Raw genomic sequence first — 17598 nt, forward strand, 5'->3', positions numbered from 1 at the left:
GAAAACATCACGCAGCAAAGTGGAAAAGTTCTTTTGCCAGCACAGAGGAGCAACCTATTTCTGAAATAAGTACAAAATAAAACATTTATAAAACAATTATGGGAAACCGGATCATGTGATGCACATCAGGAAGTGTTTTTTATAGTTACATTTAATGTTGTGGGAATGCCCAAACAGTGATAATTAGTGCCTCTTATCACTTATGTTATAGAAGAGATAAACTCTATCCTCAGCAACGTCTCTTTTTCTCTCTCTCAAACTTAACACACACACACACAAAAAAAATTTAAAAATCGCTGCCTGTTACTGGAAACCAGAGCGCACACAGTTGTTTGTCCGACAGTTTTACAAAGCACTGACACTGGAGACTCCTTCCATCAATGCTAAGTAAAAGTCTCCTCACAGAAGACTTGCTTTGTTAAATAACAACATTTTTTAACCCATTTATTATTAGCCTTAGATTATGCGATGTGCTATAAACATGTATGAACAGTAAAAGATTCATGGAGAAATTATTCCTTAAAAAAAGTAAATAAATAAAAAACACACACACCTCTACTTAGTTACCTACAAGTGTGTGCATGTTATAGGCACTCCATTTGACTGTTTTAACCAGGGCTGGGAACATCTTTTATGCTCTCGGCTTTAATAAAATAAAAATAAAATTAATTTCTAAACTAGCAAGTTCACGCCGTAGCCATAAGCCAATTAAATGGGCAACGATCTGCTACATTATCCCATAACTCAACCACAAAAAAGGAAAAATTCAAAATAGCTCTAACAACATGACAGTAATTACTGATTATAGCCGTTGATGATTCAGTCAGTATAGTTAATAACTCATTTTAAAAGATCAGAATGTAGAAAATTATAATTGAGGATAATTGAGTGAGAATCGAGTAGGAGCAGTTTGTGTCTGCTCCGAGCGAGGGAGTGAAAGTGACGAGGGAGAAGGTCGAGTGAATGAAAGGTGAGAACAGTCAGAAAGCAGAGTGAAAGAAAGGCGAGAGCAGTCAGAAAGGAGAGAAAGAAAGGTGAGAACAGTCAGAAAGCAGGGGAAAGGCGAAGAACACGCGCTCACCTTCTGGCTGAAGGGCCACTTGAGCAGAGCGTCGTATTTCCCTCTCATCACCACGAAGAACAGGGAGAGGTGAGTGCCTCTGCCCGAACCATCGCCGTTCAAGTACAGCCTCAAACACATCTTATAGCCGTACTTACTGGAGTAGAACGCTGGAACACACACACACACACACACAGACACAGAGTGAGTTAGTAAATGATTAAAGAAATACTCTGCATCCAGACAGAGATCCTGCAGGACACTACAAGAGACGGCACACAGTTTGTATATATATTTCTTTCATTATTATTAATATTATTAGTTTCCACAGAAATAAGATGCCGTGGTCTGCTATCCCATTTTCAAAGTTCTAAGGTTCACAAAGTTAAAATCAATGTGGCCTAAAGTGAAATTAGAAGCAAATTCCTTATTCACTTCTCACGTTCGTTTAAGTAAATTGGCTTTTTTGCCATGTAAATTTTATTCACATTCAATCTGAACGCTCCCTGCTTGACATGACCCAAAAGAAAGCAGCCCCTGAAATCAAACACTGTTTTTTTCCATTATGGTTCGTATTGTGGGGACTAAATGAGTTCATTAGGAACTTTTCCAGGCATTTTCAAATAACTGCAGAAGCAGGGCAATGAAGCTCTTCAGGCCAAGACATCATGTGGACATTTGAAGACATTTGGAAAGGGAAAGTTGAGAATGACAGGTAATTTACATTGCACTTAAAACAAAAGTAAAAGTAACAGCTAAACTTGAAGGATATAAAGGTGTGAAAAACAATGAATAAAATGCAAACAGTTTAGCAAATCATAGCTGCTTCTGTTTTTGCGAGTGGTCAATTAAAAAAATGAAGCATGTACCTGGTGAGAACATGGCGGGCGCTCGACCAGCCAGCGCATCTTGTCTGCGGCGTGAGAAATCCGAAATTTTCCAAATGAACACTCCGTCATAAGTGCAAAACTGCAGCTCTCGTAAGTTCTGCTCTGATTCGACCAGCTGTAGATCTCGCATGTTTAACGTTCGCTCCAACTGACGCACCTGCACAACGTTACACACACAGAAAAGGCAAAATGAGCCTGAAAGTCTGACTACAATACATACATTCTTAGACAAAAGGTTTCCCTAAAGGGTTCTTAGCTACCTAAAAGAGTGAAGGAAACAAACAGAAGAACCCTTTAGGGTGCTAGATGAAACCTTTTTTCTAAGAGTACTGCTGTCCAGAATTTTGCATTATTCTTTGCAAAATTGCTCATTTATCTGTAAAGAGTAATTTTAATATGTATGGATTTATACAGCATTGCTCTTTAACACATAAAGTGGGTAATATGTTCAAGTCTTACTGAACCAGGGTTAACACTTGATATGGTTTAATTATTTTTTAAATCCTCTTATATACTTGTTTTTTTTTAACTGTTTAGAATAGTGGAAATAATATTCTTTTGCAGAGAACATGCAATACAGCAACAATAACAAAAAAATAGAAACACCTGTTAAGGATGAAGAAGAGGGGTGAAGAAAAGTTTGGCAGAGACAGCGCTGGCTCTTCTGCCGATCATGAAAGCGCCTGGTATCAACATGCTGGATTGCTAAGAATGTCACGAATGTCGGAAACTTAAACTCCAGCAGAAAAGAATCTGCACGTAGACGGAATGCCAGCCACTAGATCTGTTGATGGCGCTGAAAAGGGCCTGCTGGTGTTTCGATTTTTTTTAATACCTGCCCATTGTTACTATCCAAAATGTACTGAAGCACTTAAACCAATTCTCATTTTCATTAAATGTCGTTTCGAGTCGTTACCTATAGATAGACCCGTCAGGAGCGGCCAAAAGACACGAGGAACACGAGGGAAAAATCATCTCAGCTGCACGAAAAGAAAAGTCAAACTTAACGAGCCGGCTTAGCAAAGCTGTCTTAGATTTGTCCCATGTGTACGGCCCTGTCTGTCCCAGTGGAAAGTCTGTACCTTGTTAGATAAGTTTTCGATCTTCTCCTGGTCGAGCCGGTGCTGGCGGCTGAGAGCTTCGAGGGTGAGAGCTGTGCGCTCCACCTCTCTGTTCAGCACACACACGATGTTCTCCAGCGCGGTCATCTTCTGCTGCATGCCGGGGCCTCCCGCGGCGGCCTGGCTGCCTGGAAGCGCGGCATCTTCGGGGCTGCGGTACAGGCCGAGACCCGAGTCCTCCTGCCACTCTCCGGCTGCGTCAGAGCGAATGCGCACCGACGAGAGCACGCCCAGCATGAGACGCAAGTGCTCCATCACGTTGCTCTGTTCGTGCTCCTGCTGTTTTCCGTTGTCCACCTGCAGTGTTAAACAGTGATAGATGAAGTGTGGGTAATTATTTTATTTACCTCATGAATGTCTTTTTATGTTTATGTCTTGAACTGGAGCTGCACTATACGACTGTCATGTAGCAGTTCTTATGTGTTTCTGAGGTCTTTTGCATTTGAGAAGGACAGTGTTAACAAATGAACACGTATCATCCTCTTCCTTATGTTGTATATATTTTGTATAATAACTTCCTCCTCGTTACATATGAAACTGATTAGGCCACCAAAGTTTTTTGTTCATTAAATACAATAACACAGAGGTGCTATCCTTTCAATGACCACTATTTCACGAGATCCACATGTACAGCATGTGCTCGTTTTTCCCTAAGGACTATTTTTTTTAAAGTACTGAGATGATGTTTCTCCAAATGATGGGGGGAAATCCTTACACAGAAAAATATTCAAAACATGTGCATCAGTCTTAATATTTTTAACATAGCATATGTTCATAAAAGATTAGGTGGGGACTTTTTCATGGGTGAGAGTACTAATCTGCACTACACTCCTAAATTTAATTATGCAGTGCGGTTATGACTAGCGTGTTAATTCAAACACTGCTGAAAAAACTTCTAGTACTTTCCAGAGCATGCTTATCACTCAGATGTTTTTAAATAATACAAAATTACATAAGAATTACAGAAATGCATGCTATTTAGCTGACTGATTTGATTACAAGATGAAACAACAGTGTTTGGACTATCTTCTGGTACAAACTTCCTGTTGTTTTATCTAAGCAAAGTTATCACGAACTGCGTGAATGCATGAGCGTACATACATACCACGGCTCTGCAGCCGATTTCACTAAACTGGCAGGCCGACTTGGATTTCGCACATGATTTGCTATGCTCTTGAAACTGTAAAGAAAGAAAAACATACATGTGTACAGGAGGTCTAGAAAAAAAAACAATAAAGCTACAAAAGGGTGTGGAAAGGTTATGGACGTAGGTGAAATGTTAAGTATACCGGTGTATCAAGTTACAAAGCAGGCTTTGTTTAAGAAACTGGATTAGATTACAGCCCTGAACATTTTGTTCCTGCACATGTACGTATCATCTTGAGCAACATGGTGTCAACATGTGACAGTTTCAAAAGTGCAAACTGCAAAAGTACAAAACTAATAGTTGAAAGTAATACTAACCTTTTCTCTGGGAATCTTCTTTTTGCCACAGTCTTTGCACTGCATTGGAAATTTTTGGCAAATCTCATCATGCGCCTGAAATGGATACCAGAGAATGGGAAAAATCATTACATCAAATATTAAAAAAAAATCCTCCCTTAAGTCATCTGATACTTGTGTCAAGAGAACCAAAGAACTATTGCATCGTTTTTCTTGAGAAACTTCATTCTTGGAAGCCATGTTGTTGATATGGTTTTATTGCATTACCAAGAATTCTACAAGAGATTTTGCTCGTAAGAGATAAAGGTTATAATACGGTGAGGTTTTCTGTGAGGAGACATTTACGCAACATTTTAATGAAGGAGTCTCCAGTGTCGGCGCTTTGTCAGTACCACCATGGGAGTGTGTTCATGTTTTTATATTGACTTTGAATTAAAAACGTGTGTATAATTTCTCACTTCATCTGATGTGCGCTGCTCACCTTAATATCTTTGAAGCTGAAGGAGACTTTGCAGTATTTGCAGTTAAGAGTTCTTGCTTCACACTCTCTCTCATTGTGGCGGTCTTTCTCGCTAATAAGGATGTAGACTTGGCACGCATCACACTTTACACGCTCAAATTCACATCGGCCTTCGTGTTGCCCCTGAGGAAGCACAACCAGATGAACAGTAGAGATTACTATTTATTAAGAGAGATCCATTATCTATTCACAGGATTTCAGGCTTGGTAAAGTTCAGCATGACGAATGAAAATAGCTGAATAGGTAACCTAACTAAACAGTTGTATGCTCTGTATAGAAATCCTGTTATAGAAAGACCATTGTGCATGAAAATCCCAGGAGATCAGCAGTTTCTGAAATACTCAAACCAGCCCATCTGCCATCAACAACAATGCCACGGTTACAGTCACTGAGATCACATTTTTTCCCATTCTGATGTTTCATGTGAACATTAATTTTCAGATAAGTAAACTGAAATTAAAAAATCTAGCTTACACAATCAGATATTGTGCAAACGAAGCCAATTATGCCAGTACTTCCGGTTTCATAACAGAACACATGGTAAGTGTGGTTCTATAACCAGAGGATGAGGGCTAGCACATGCTTCCTTCAGGACACGTGAAGCCAAACACTATATCTTTTTGAACCGCTGCTCCTCATGCTACATCACAAGCCACAATAACACACTCTGAGGAAAGCACCGTCTGCCCTCTTCCGCATCTTTGAGATCAAAGATACCTGCGATTATGCTGTGTAGGACTTCCAGCCACGAATGTCTGTGGCATTGTCGGAATTCAAACTTGATGATAAAGCGAATGCTTTTCTGTAGCACCACTCAGGAACCCAAAAGGAATTTTGTGTTTCAGTATTGTAAAACAACAGGACAAAAGATAAACTGTGGTCATTCTTCTGTTTTTGCACATCACTTCCTCTGTGTTTAGTTCCCATCCTGCAGAATAGAGCTGGAAATATTCATCCTGTGATGTAGGATTGCTCTGAAAACTTTACTATGATCTAAGCATGGGCTATATTGGGCAATATGATTATATAATTATGTTTTTTTAACATAATACCAATATCAGGATAAATTAAATTTCAACACTACTGTTTTATGGGCAGTTTGTTAGCAAACCTATATATTGCAGTTAGGACTGGACAAACCGACACACATATTACGTTACTGTCATAACTAATTTGCAGAAAACTGCAAACCTCTAAGATGACAAGCTTTTAATGGTCCAGTGACCTCTTCATGTGCAGATTATACTGCTTTCTTTGAATTCCCCACCTACAACTGGTAAAAACCACCAAAAACACCCTCTCACCTTGCAGTTTCAACTTGTCAATTTGTTAAATACCACTTCCTACTCTGTTTACGGACTGATGTCAAACCAACGTCCCCACGTACTCTGTGAACAGTGTAAAGTCCCCCTTCTGTACTTTTAAATTAGTTTATAGCAGTATTGGCTTTAGATCAGTTACTATACAGACACAGTACTTGATTAAAGTTTTGAGAAGGCAATCATCAACGTTAAAGTTATCACTAACGTTAGCTGGTTAGCTTGTTGCTAACACTACTCGCTATTGTCTTCTGCTGTTGCTGTGCTGCAGTTGAAGTCCAAAATATTGCAAAATGTTTGAAGTTCAACATAATAGAACATAATGCATGATGCATGCGGAAGTGAGACCAAACACAAGAAAAACTAGCGTTGTCCACAAAGTGAAGATGTACTTCTTGGTCCTAACACTATGCAGTATACAAAAGAATCAACGTGGACTGCTGGTCATCTGATTGGTTGCTTTAGTACAGGAATTCCTGCACTCAGAAACTCCTGGATTATTATTAACCAACTCTATCCCTTACATCACTGTGGGAACCTGCCCTGAACAAGCCCTCCAGAGCCAAAAAGATCATGTAAGCATGACGAAGAGTCTAGCGGGGTTTAACAAGCGAAATCCGGAAATCTGCAATCTGCAAGTGCTTTTCAGTTTCTCAGCCGTCTGCACTGCAAAGTTTATGAGTCAGCTGTTTCAACCCCTTTGCTGGGATTTCAGTAATCTTGCACTTTTTAAGAAACGGTATGAGATAAGAATGTAGTTTCAACTTTAGCTACATTCAGCTTACCACAGAACTGCTTCACTTTTGACCACATGTTCAAGCTTCATGTTCATCTTTTGATAGCAACAAGCAAGCCAGCTAACTATGATGAGTGACTTATATTTAACATATTTAATATTAAACAGGGAACTCTACAGTCAGTGTTATAGATTTAACAAGCAAACGTCTATATGAACTGGTATACACAGTATAACTCATTTTAATGAAAAGAAGTGCTACTTTGTTTACTGTTCATTCTATGAGCAGCCATGTTGATTTGACATGACACAAGTAGGAATTCTGAGTGAAGGGAGCGTTTTCTTTAGTTTGTCCTAGGTTGGAAATTACAAGTTACGACCTTAAGTTGAATGTTGCTACATGCAGAATTTGAAGAGATTTGGGATTTTATAGATTTGCAGTAACAGAGGGCTTGAATGAATGTATAATGCCAACTTCTCATGAAAAACGTAATAGACACTCAGATGATAATCTGCTTACATGACAAATCATTGGGCGTGTTTAACTACTCCTTAGAACAACTGCCAAAAAAAAAAAAACAGGAAGGGCAGCATTCAAATGAAAGTTCATTGTGTTTGCCGTTAACGTATAAAGCATTGCAAATAAAAGTACCTGAATCAACAAAACTTCATGAACTTAATTAAGAACAGCTGAAACAGCACAAGAGAGACGTAGAAAATACAGAACAATGTAACGTATCTCCTGTGTTTCATATGGGTGTGTGTGTGTGTGTGTGTGTGTGTGTGTGTGAGTTTATGTGGAATAAAGGTTCATGCTTTGCAAGAACTCTGTTGAAAGAGCACTCTGCAATTTCATTGCAGTATTGTACATGCTGGGTCGTGCTCACCTACAAGCATGAAAAGAAGAGGAAGAAAAAGAATTTCCATATTCAAAAGTTCAGATACGTTAAACCCAGCCTAAGCAAATTCGACTGAGCCCACACAGTGGCTCACAGGGCGTAGTGCTGGACACAGAGCTTAGCTAGCTTATGGCTGTAGGAAAGTACACAGTCTTACTGTTAACCTTTGATGTAATTGGAAAGTTAATGCTTATCAATAGACTACTGATGAATAAAGGGTTGCTCAGTACATAGCTATCTGATCAACGTGTGAAACAGGAAGGGCTTTGTAAAATACGAAAAAAAAGAAATGAGTCAATAACACCACTTCTCTTTGGTCAAGCTAGTCATGCAGTTAGTCATGCAGTCAGACATGTGTTAATCTTTATATAAAAGAATAAAACCACACCATAGCTGCTGGATTTGTTCTGGCATGTTTCTCTGTATGAACTCAGAATGATTCATTTACCATCAATCTTGAATAAGCAGACGCAAAGTCATTCCTGTAAGGCAGGTTTGTCATTACATGTGACGCTCATATCTCCTCATAAGCATGTTTGTGGGCAACACAAAACATCCTTGTCCTAGTTTTGTCTCTTTATTTACTCTCAAGGCTTAACCTGGCTTATTTCTTTTAGCTTTAGCCACAAGAACAACACTAAATCCACTGGTGAACCGTGTGTAGTTAGTAAAGAATCTACTCTGGTTAGTCATCAAGAAATTTGAACTAGCTGCTGTGTGTGTGTGTGTGAGTGTGTGAGTGTGTTTGTGGGGGAAGGGACTTTCCACCATGCTGTAAAGCAGACAGTTCGGTACTTTCCACTCTCCCCCACAAGCCAACATACCGCTTCCCATCCTCCATGTGCTTTTATAAGCCACAATAACACAGATTAGATGGAAGAACCAGTATTTTCAGAGAAGGGTTTCTATTTTTCCACACAGTCTACAATTATGACTCAAAGACCACAATTTTCAACTCTATACTTCAACCTTTCGTTTGAGTTCATAACCCTTTAAGCAAAGGAGAGAGAATTTTTCACTGTATTTACCTCATAATCTTTCAAAGTTCCTGACCAGGTACAGCCCTCGTTCGGGCATTTTGCAGGCAAACCATCGATTTCTCTTCGCGCCGCATTGTCTGGAAAAGCCTACAGGGAAGAAAAAAAAAAACTGATATGAATTGCACTTCCTGGCACTGATAAAAGTCTCATTTACTTTGTGCGTGCAAGTATGGACATTTCCTGATTTCTCATTTCAATGAAATGCAGTCAGAGTCAGGGAATTTCATGGTATAATAGGGAAACAGAAAGCTTTTCATCATTCAAGGAGAAGGAATCATTCACAGAATACACTCACCACAGCAAAGTTGAGTATCGAGTGCTCTTCTTCGAATATTCCCTCATCACGGCAGGCTTCACATGGGATGGGGCCAGAGCTGGGAGTGAGAAAAGAGAAGCATTTAAACTGCTCTGAATCATGCAAAGAGTGCCACGGAAGAGAGTCTGATCGCAAAGATTCACGTCTTAAATGGTACCAAATACACAGTTAATACACAGGTAATTCTCCGATAACATTTATGGCTTGGTTTTAGTGCATGCACATGCAGATTTTGCCATGTGTGACACTGGTGCGGTGCTAATTTGGAACAGCGTAAATCGTTTTCCTGTTGTCGCTCAGTATTTTGGTCTTCAGAAGTAATCAGCAGTTAGTGCGTTATTAACCTAGTTCCTCAGAGGCGCTGCATGCAGTGGTGTTTTCCCAACCCAATTTTTCTTCAGAAGTCAGCTTGTGGTACCGCCCATGTACACCTGTTTTGGTGCATGACATAATTGACTTCATCACGCATATATTTTTGTAGGCTACATCACCCAACTTCAAACTAAAATATTTAATCAAATAAAATAAAAATTAAGAAAATCAATATAGCCATGGCCAAAAGTTTTGGCAGTGAGATAAATGTTGTGTTTTGCAAAGTTTGCTGCTTCAGTATTTGTGGATTTTTTTTATTTTTTTTTTAACATGTTTCTATGGTATACTGAAAAACAATTATAAGAATTTCAGAAGTTTTAAAGGATTTTATTGGCAAAAACATTCAATATATGCAAAGAGTCAATATTTACAGTGTTGACCCTTCTTCTTCATAACCTCTGCGATTCGCTCTGGCATGCTGGATATCAGCTTCTGGGCCAAATCCTGACTGATGGCGATCCATTCTTGCCTTATTAGTGTTCGGAGTTGATGACAGTTTGTGGGCTTCTGCTTGTCCTCCTGCTTTCTGAGGACTGACCACAGGTTCTCTATGGGATTAAGGTCCAGGGAGTTGCCTGGCCACAGATCCAAAATTTCAATGTTATGATCTCGGAGCCACTTCATTATCACTCTTGCCTTGTGACATGGTGCTCCATCCTGCTGGAAAATGCACGGATCATCACCAAATTAGTCCTGGATTGTTGGAAGAAGTTGCACTTGCAGGACGTTTTGATACCATTCCTTATTCACGGCAGTGTTTTTGGGCAGCATTAGGAGAGAGCCCACTCCCTTGGATGAAAAGCAACCCCACACACGGATGCTTTCAGGGTGCATCACTGCTGGCACAACACAGGACTCATGGTAGAATTCACCTTTTCTTCTCCGGACAATCTATTTTCCAGATGTCCCAAACAGTCGGAAGGGGGCTTCATCAGAGAAAATAACTTTGAACCAGTCTTCTGCTGTCCAATCCTTTTACTTCCTCCAGAATTTCAGTCTGTCCTAGACGGTTTTCTCGGAGAGAAGTGGCTTCTTTGCTGCCCTTCTTGACACCATGCTGTTGTCCAGAAGTCTTCGCCTCACTGTGCGTGCACATGTACTCACACCCACCTGCTGCCGATACTGAGCAAGCTCTGCACTGGTGGTGACACAATCCTGTAGCTGACTCCTCAAGAGGAAACAGTCTTGGCGCTTGAGATATCATTAGTGAAATTATATTTTTCTCATTTCATTTTGTGCCAGGACCAAAAACCAGTGAAATTTGGGTTTTTGTGATAAAGTTCGTTTTTGTGGCCAACGAAGCTTTCTGCAATTATTTAAAATGCATCTGAACACTCTGCAAAATAATCTAGAAACAATGTGAATCAACACCACAACTGAAGCAGCAAACTTTGCAAAACACAAAATTTATGTCACTGACAAAACTTGGCCATGGATGTAGAATGTCTACAATGTATTTTGTATAAATTACAAAATATATTGCCATCACAGAAATGAGGAATTTTCCAAGAAAAGCGCTCTGTCCTAAAGGCTCATACGTGAGTCAACACATACAAGTATTACGAAAATATTATGACAAGACAAACATGAATTCAAATTATATCCTATTATAAAAATGACTACGCTACTGAATGACTTTTGAGGGAATTTGAGGATCATTTTATCCTCGCCCTTTTTTTTTTTATATTCGCACCGCACCTCGTCAGATTATTGCTTGTGCCGATGTTTCTGAAAATTATAAAATAATATAACCTTATGTTTTATATATTTCTGCTTGCACCATGATCACAAAAATAGTAGCCTTAAAGACATCACCATAAGAGACCAAAAAAAAAAAAACCTGGGAAACACTCTAACCAAAGTATTTAAACTTGCATTGAAATGCATAGATTAATGCATTGAGTAAAGCAGAAGTTATACAGAAACAGAAGTTAAAGTTGGCCCTGAAATATTCCAGTTCTTGACAGCTGCATTTGTACTCAGTTTCAATTCATTGCAACAACCATCAGCAAACAAAAGCAATAAACCAGTTCCTATCAGTGTGCTTCCACTTCTCTGTAATGGGAAGGGTCCAAGGTTACAGTTCATCAAAAAAAAAAAACACAGTCATGACAAGTTCGGTATCAACCCAAGGGTGGGAAGATTTTTTTCCAAGCGGGTAGTGGAAATGTGGATGGGAAATGGGAGCGCCTCGGTTACCTGGTGAGTTGTTTAAAACAGTACACGCAGAAGCGATGTCCACACTGTGCCTGGAAAGGCTTCCTCAGAACCTCTTTGCACTTCTGGCACTGATATTTAGGTTCCATGGACACGGACAAGACCTGCCGAGATATTCCTGGTAAAGTGGAGTCCATCGAGGAGGGCAAAGATGGACGCGCCATTCCCTTCCATTTACCCTCGATGCTGATCATCTTTGAGAAACAGAAAGCAGGAACAAAAAAATTAAGTGGATTTCCTTACTTATTTCTGCATACAAAATTGAGAAATAGGAGAATTTCCCTTAAAAAGAAAAAAAATCTCAGAAAAAGCCAAATAATGAGAATTAAAGTGCCTTTAAAGATGCCCAATAGTTTTTTTTCCCAGTGGTGGTGCTATTGCTGGAAACACATGCCCTCATCGAGTTCCCTTGAGAACCTGGAAGTGCACAAGGGAACAAATTTTATAGCAACATGAGATTTCCATGGACTCTAGATTCATTTTGAACTGTGTATGGCCATCGTAAACAGCAAGCTAACCAGTTGGTTTGCTAACTAGCTAGTGTGAAAATTAGCTAGCGTGCTGACTAGCTAAAGATGGAATAGATGACAACATTAAAATTAAAACTCAGCAAACCAAATGTAACTTTTCCAAATGCTAAGTGTTTTATTGTTTCTGTAAATAATTAAAATCTACTTTATTTGTGTGTCCTGAGAAGGAAACACATCAGATTACGATGCCTTCTGGGAAAATTCATACCCTCAGGCCTCCAAGGCTTTTCAAAACTCATGTGATCTGGTAATGGTTCAAAACCGTATTTTCATAAGGGTTTCCCCCAACTGGAAAACCGCCAGGTGAGGTCACACAGGTCGACAATAGCACATAAAACAATACTGAAAATACGGAAAATTTAAAACAATACTGACAATAGCACATAAAACATTACTGAACACCAGCCAAACATCTGCTAAATGCAGACCGTCCTACTTCACTGAACTGCAGGTAAAGCCCCTAAGAGAGCAGCCTAGGAAATGTTTTTTTTGGTTGAGAAGTGATAAGGAAACATCTTGTCTCTCGCTTGCACTTCTGCTATTAGTGAAACGAAAAGCCATGGTTATTGTAGCAGAAGTGATACGTAAGGAAAGGAACAGGACAGGGTGTGCTATTATCTGAAAATTTTTAACAACGGGGTGGTGTGAATCAGAGTTACTGGGTCCTGAAGTGTTTCATTAATTATATCTTTTAAAAACCACAACAATTTGCCAATAATACATTTTAAAAATGTAATTGAAGAATGACACGTTGTACATTTTATATGTTCATTTATAGTAACATTTATTGTTAGGGAACTTAAATGAATTTAGCTAGCTCCTGTAATCACTTCTTTTATAATAGCTATAAACTTTCTCTTTAAGTATTTGAAGAAAAAAAAAAATAAATAAATAAATAAATAAATAAAAAATAATAATAAAAATGCGGCTTGTTACAGAGAAATCGCAAAATGGTTAGTCCGTAGAGCTTACAGTGGCGTAAAATGAAAGGAATAGCTCTACTGTTAAAAAGATCTGACACTGGAGACTCCTTCCAAAAATGCTACAAAACATATTCTTAGAGAAAGCTTTCCTATACCAATGATTTTTTTTGTTAAATAAATGACACGTTTATTGTTTTTTTCTCATTTTATCTTGGCCAATTGCCAATCACCGTCCAGCTCTCCGCTATCATTCGAGAGCTACCAACTGGGGAAGGGAAAGGCTAACACGTGCTTCCTCCGAAACATGTGGAGCTAGCCAAACGCTTCTTTTCATACTGCTGCTCAAGCTGTGTCACAGGGCAGCGGAACACCCTTGGAGGAATACTCTATCCGCCCTCTTCCGCATACATGATCTGATAGATGCCTGCGATTGGCTAGTGTCGCTGTGATTGATACGGAGAGAGATTACGCCATCCTTCCCTCCCAGACAGCACGACCAAGTTTGCTCATTTGGAGTCCCAGCCATGGAAGGCTGTTAACATATTTGTTTAATCTTTTTTACTTTTCACCTTACGTTATGCAGAGAAACGTGTGCGATTTGTTACTATAGAAACAATAACGTATTAGAACAAGCGCATTAATATACACCCGTGATTTGAATTACTGGAACTACGGAACTACTGTCAGAGCTGCTGTTACCGAAAATTAATAAACACCCACACAATATACTGTATCCCACACAATATACTGTATATCAGCTCTGTATTTTGAGATGCGTGTGGAACCTACGGTTGGAAAAAAACAGAAGTGCAATTGTACATATTTTGTTATCTTTATCTATATTTATCTAGCTGCTATGAGCTATCTGCAGTTAAAGCTGCACATAAATGGAATCGCAAATGTTTTATTCCATGCTGTCATCTCATTATTTTGAAACCAGCATAAAACAACCTTTTCTTTGAAACTGTAAATGATATTTTTATTTCATTTCTTTCCCCAAATCTATACATCCAGGGCATTTTTGAAATGCTGACCAACTTAACTTTAACCAAACTCATTAACATTTCAGTCAACTATGTTTAGCTTAAAAAAAAATCGTGCATAACATATTATAAATAATAATAAAATAACATTTCTGAATGACATACAGTTTTACCTACAGTATTAACTTGCTCTCAGTTTTAAATTGTTGCCAATCATAGTTGTTAGGGGAATATGGAAAAATGATGACTAAAAAGACCTTTTTTAATTCCGAATCATAAACAATGCAAAAGAACGTGCATTTTTGATTGCATGAAACTAAATAAAACAAAACATTGCTATGAACAGAGATTTAATATTGAGAGCCGTACTACAGGAATACTTTTATAAATTCTCCCAAAAATTCGATTGAATAAACAAAGTCTCTGACCTGGAGGAAATGATCGACTGAAACATAAAGTGCTCCGTAGCAGTATCTGAGGTGTCATTTTAATGGGAAATAGAGCTCCAAAGTTGGCTAAAATGGCCGACTTCCGTGTCCTGTTTCTCGTGCACCGTAGATCACAGTAGTGTGAAGCTGGTGTAATTTGAAAGCTACTGAAGAACTCATTTTAACTGTTATAACGGGGCTGCGTAACCTTATAACGTACAATGCGTGTTGGCCGTTGTGATACGGAGCTATCGGGCCCAGCGCACCCTCACTATATTTTAACGCAGATTGGGACCTCTGGTGTTCAAACAATACAACTGCATTAGATGCATAATTAACCATGATGCACATCATCAAACTTTGCATCGCATTCCATACCTAATATTCGTATATTAAAATCCACACTGAAATGGAATCACCTACTTCTGACAAAGGTTACAATCTCACGCTGCTACGTAAACAACCCTAAACGTGCCTAACGTCTCAGCATGCACTAGAAGAGTCCCTCCTAATCTCTGAGCATTACTGATATGTTCCCATATGAATACATTATGTGGTGTGTGCATTATTAGTCATATTGGAACTCATTAGGGAGGCATTTTCCTGCCTGCGGTTTCACTAAGCCTGGTCCAGGTCACAAACCACACGAGAATTCAGCCGCAATATATGTGAAGCCTGAGAACAAAACTTCTGCCGGGTCTGTGTAAGGATAAAAACAGTAGTGCAATTTATGACTTGCAGCTTTATTGGGCTGTGGTGTCAGGACTTAACATACATGAGTGGATGTATAATTTTCTGTAGTCACCAGCCACTGTTCTCTGGACCTCCCACAATCCTTTGCAAGCAGTTGACATACAAGCCATTGATGCACCAAGTCAGCACTTCATGAATTGTATGGTGTGGTATTTTTAATTAAAAATAGCCCGAAGTGTTTTTTTTTTTAATTTACTAAACTCAGTGTCTTAATTACCATGAATGACTTATGTGCTTTTGCTAGTGGTGATGTCAAATGAATGCTGGTTGTACATTTGTTCAATAGAACCTTTTATTTTCTGAAAAGTAAAAACTTTTTAAACACTGCTAAAGTTTCAGGAATAACTAGAATAAGGCTTATTTCAACTAATGTGCATTTCTTCATACACTTTATAGGCAATATGACAAGTCAATTTTTAACCGTTTAAATGTTCTTAACCCTTTTTATTCTACATTTCGTTTTGTTTGGTCATTGTTGACGTTGCCCACAGCCACCAACAGTGTATATTTTATGGTAAACATTGTTAGGAAACCCAGAGAATTCTAATTAAACAAATGGTTGCCTAGCAGTATGACCGAACCTACGAAAACAACCAAGTAGAGCTGCATTACGACTTTACGACACAAGATCAACATATACAAGTATACTTTTTTGGTAAACAAAGTGATGTACACCCTATGCAATGAACATGGATTAATAAACATCCCTAACAAATATTTGATATTTGCATTGTCACTGTTGTGGTAAGGATGACTGAGCATCACCCTTATTTGAAGTTGTAAGATGATCAGTTGTCAAAGTAAACCATGATACAGGATGTGATGAGAAAACAGTGTCAGTTTGTTCTTGCTGTGAAAAGTGGGGCAGTTGCTAGGTAATTTAATAAAGCTTAGCTACTTTTTAATTCAGTCTATGTTAGCTTTACATTTTTATAGATAGATAGATAGATAGATAGATAGATAGATACATTATTTTCATTGTACAGTACAGGTACTCAGCAATGAAATCTACCAGAAGTGCAAACAGTAGAGGGATCATACAAAATGCATGTTATTGTTTATTTAGTGCTGACCTGAATAAGATATTTCACATAAAAGATGTTTACATATAGTCCACAAGAGAAAATAATAGTTGAATTTATAAAAATGACCCCATTCAAAAGTTTACATCCACTTGAGTCCCTTGTTTGTCCTGAACAGTTAAACTGCCTGCTGTTCTTCAGAAAAATCCTTCAGGTCCCACAAATTCTTTGGTTTTCCAGCATTTTTGTGTATTTGAACCCTTTCCAACAATGACTGTATGATTTTGAGATCCATCTTTTCACACTGAGGACAACTGAGGGACTCATATGCAACTATTACAGAAGGTTCAAACACTCACTGATGCTCCAAAAGGAAAAACCATGTGTGAAAACTTCTGAACAGACTGGAGATTGTACATTTTTCTTATTTTGTTTAAATATCATATTTTTTCATTTAGTACTGCCCTTCAGAAGCTACAGAAGATAGTTACATATTTCCCAGAAGACAAAAGTTAAATTTACCCTGATCTTCAAATTCAAAAAGTTTTCACTGCTAGAAACTGCTAGCCTGCTTCTTTTCACTAGCTATTATATTATACAACATGATGGTTAAATGTTACATTTTCTGTAACAAGCTGCATTTTTTGTCTTATTAACATCAAGAGAGAAAAAAATGAGAGACACTGGTGAAGGAAGAACTTTTCTTTTAGCTGCTATAACGTAAGTGCTAACAGGAACTAACGTGTTTTGCAGACGTTGCCCAGCATTAACCATACCTATAACTGTTGGCAAACTGCTGTGATATAAGAGTAATAAAGCACACTGCAACATCCTATCTTCGGAAAGGATCAATTACACGCCACCCAGTCACTGATTAATTTCCTCGAACAGCATGCACAGTCATGTACCTTAGATAGCAAATGAGGTGATGAATCATGAATATAGTTTAGCTACTTTTGCCATGTAGCTTAACATAGCTAGCTTGTAGTATAGCTTCAATAAACAAAATACAAACTAAACTTTCCA

General features: G+C 38.5%; 1 protein-coding gene across 4 annotated transcripts in view; it reads right to left on the reverse strand.

Annotated features, from left to right (window-relative positions):
- Window positions 1-17598, reverse strand: part of traf2b (Tnf receptor-associated factor 2b) — a 31936-nt gene that overhangs the window by 2964 nt on the left and 11374 nt on the right. For 3 of the 4 annotated variants that reach the window (XM_026921654.3, XM_026921650.3, XM_026921651.3), the window contains exons 2-10: window positions 11916-12127; window positions 9324-9402; window positions 9017-9115; window positions 4996-5157; window positions 4536-4610; window positions 4177-4251; window positions 3033-3368; window positions 1930-2107; window positions 1082-1230 (exon numbers count right to left, since the gene is read on the reverse strand). In XM_026921654.3, coding sequence (XP_026777455.1) covers window positions 1082-1230; window positions 1930-2107; window positions 3033-3368; window positions 4177-4251; window positions 4536-4610; window positions 4996-5157; window positions 9017-9115; window positions 9324-9402; window positions 11916-12127 — 1365 coding nt within the window. Of the gene's footprint in view, window positions 1-1081; window positions 1231-1929; window positions 2108-3032; window positions 3369-4176; window positions 4252-4535; window positions 4611-4995; window positions 5158-9016; window positions 9116-9323; window positions 9403-11915; window positions 12128-12267; window positions 12351-17598 lie in introns of all 4 variants that reach the window. The other variant, XM_026921652.3, reaches the window with a different exon arrangement.

Source organism: Pangasianodon hypophthalmus, chromosome 27 (genome assembly GCF_027358585.1).
Source record: "Pangasianodon hypophthalmus isolate fPanHyp1 chromosome 27, fPanHyp1.pri, whole genome shotgun sequence".
NCBI lineage: Eukaryota > Metazoa > Chordata > Actinopteri > Siluriformes > Pangasiidae > Pangasianodon > Pangasianodon hypophthalmus.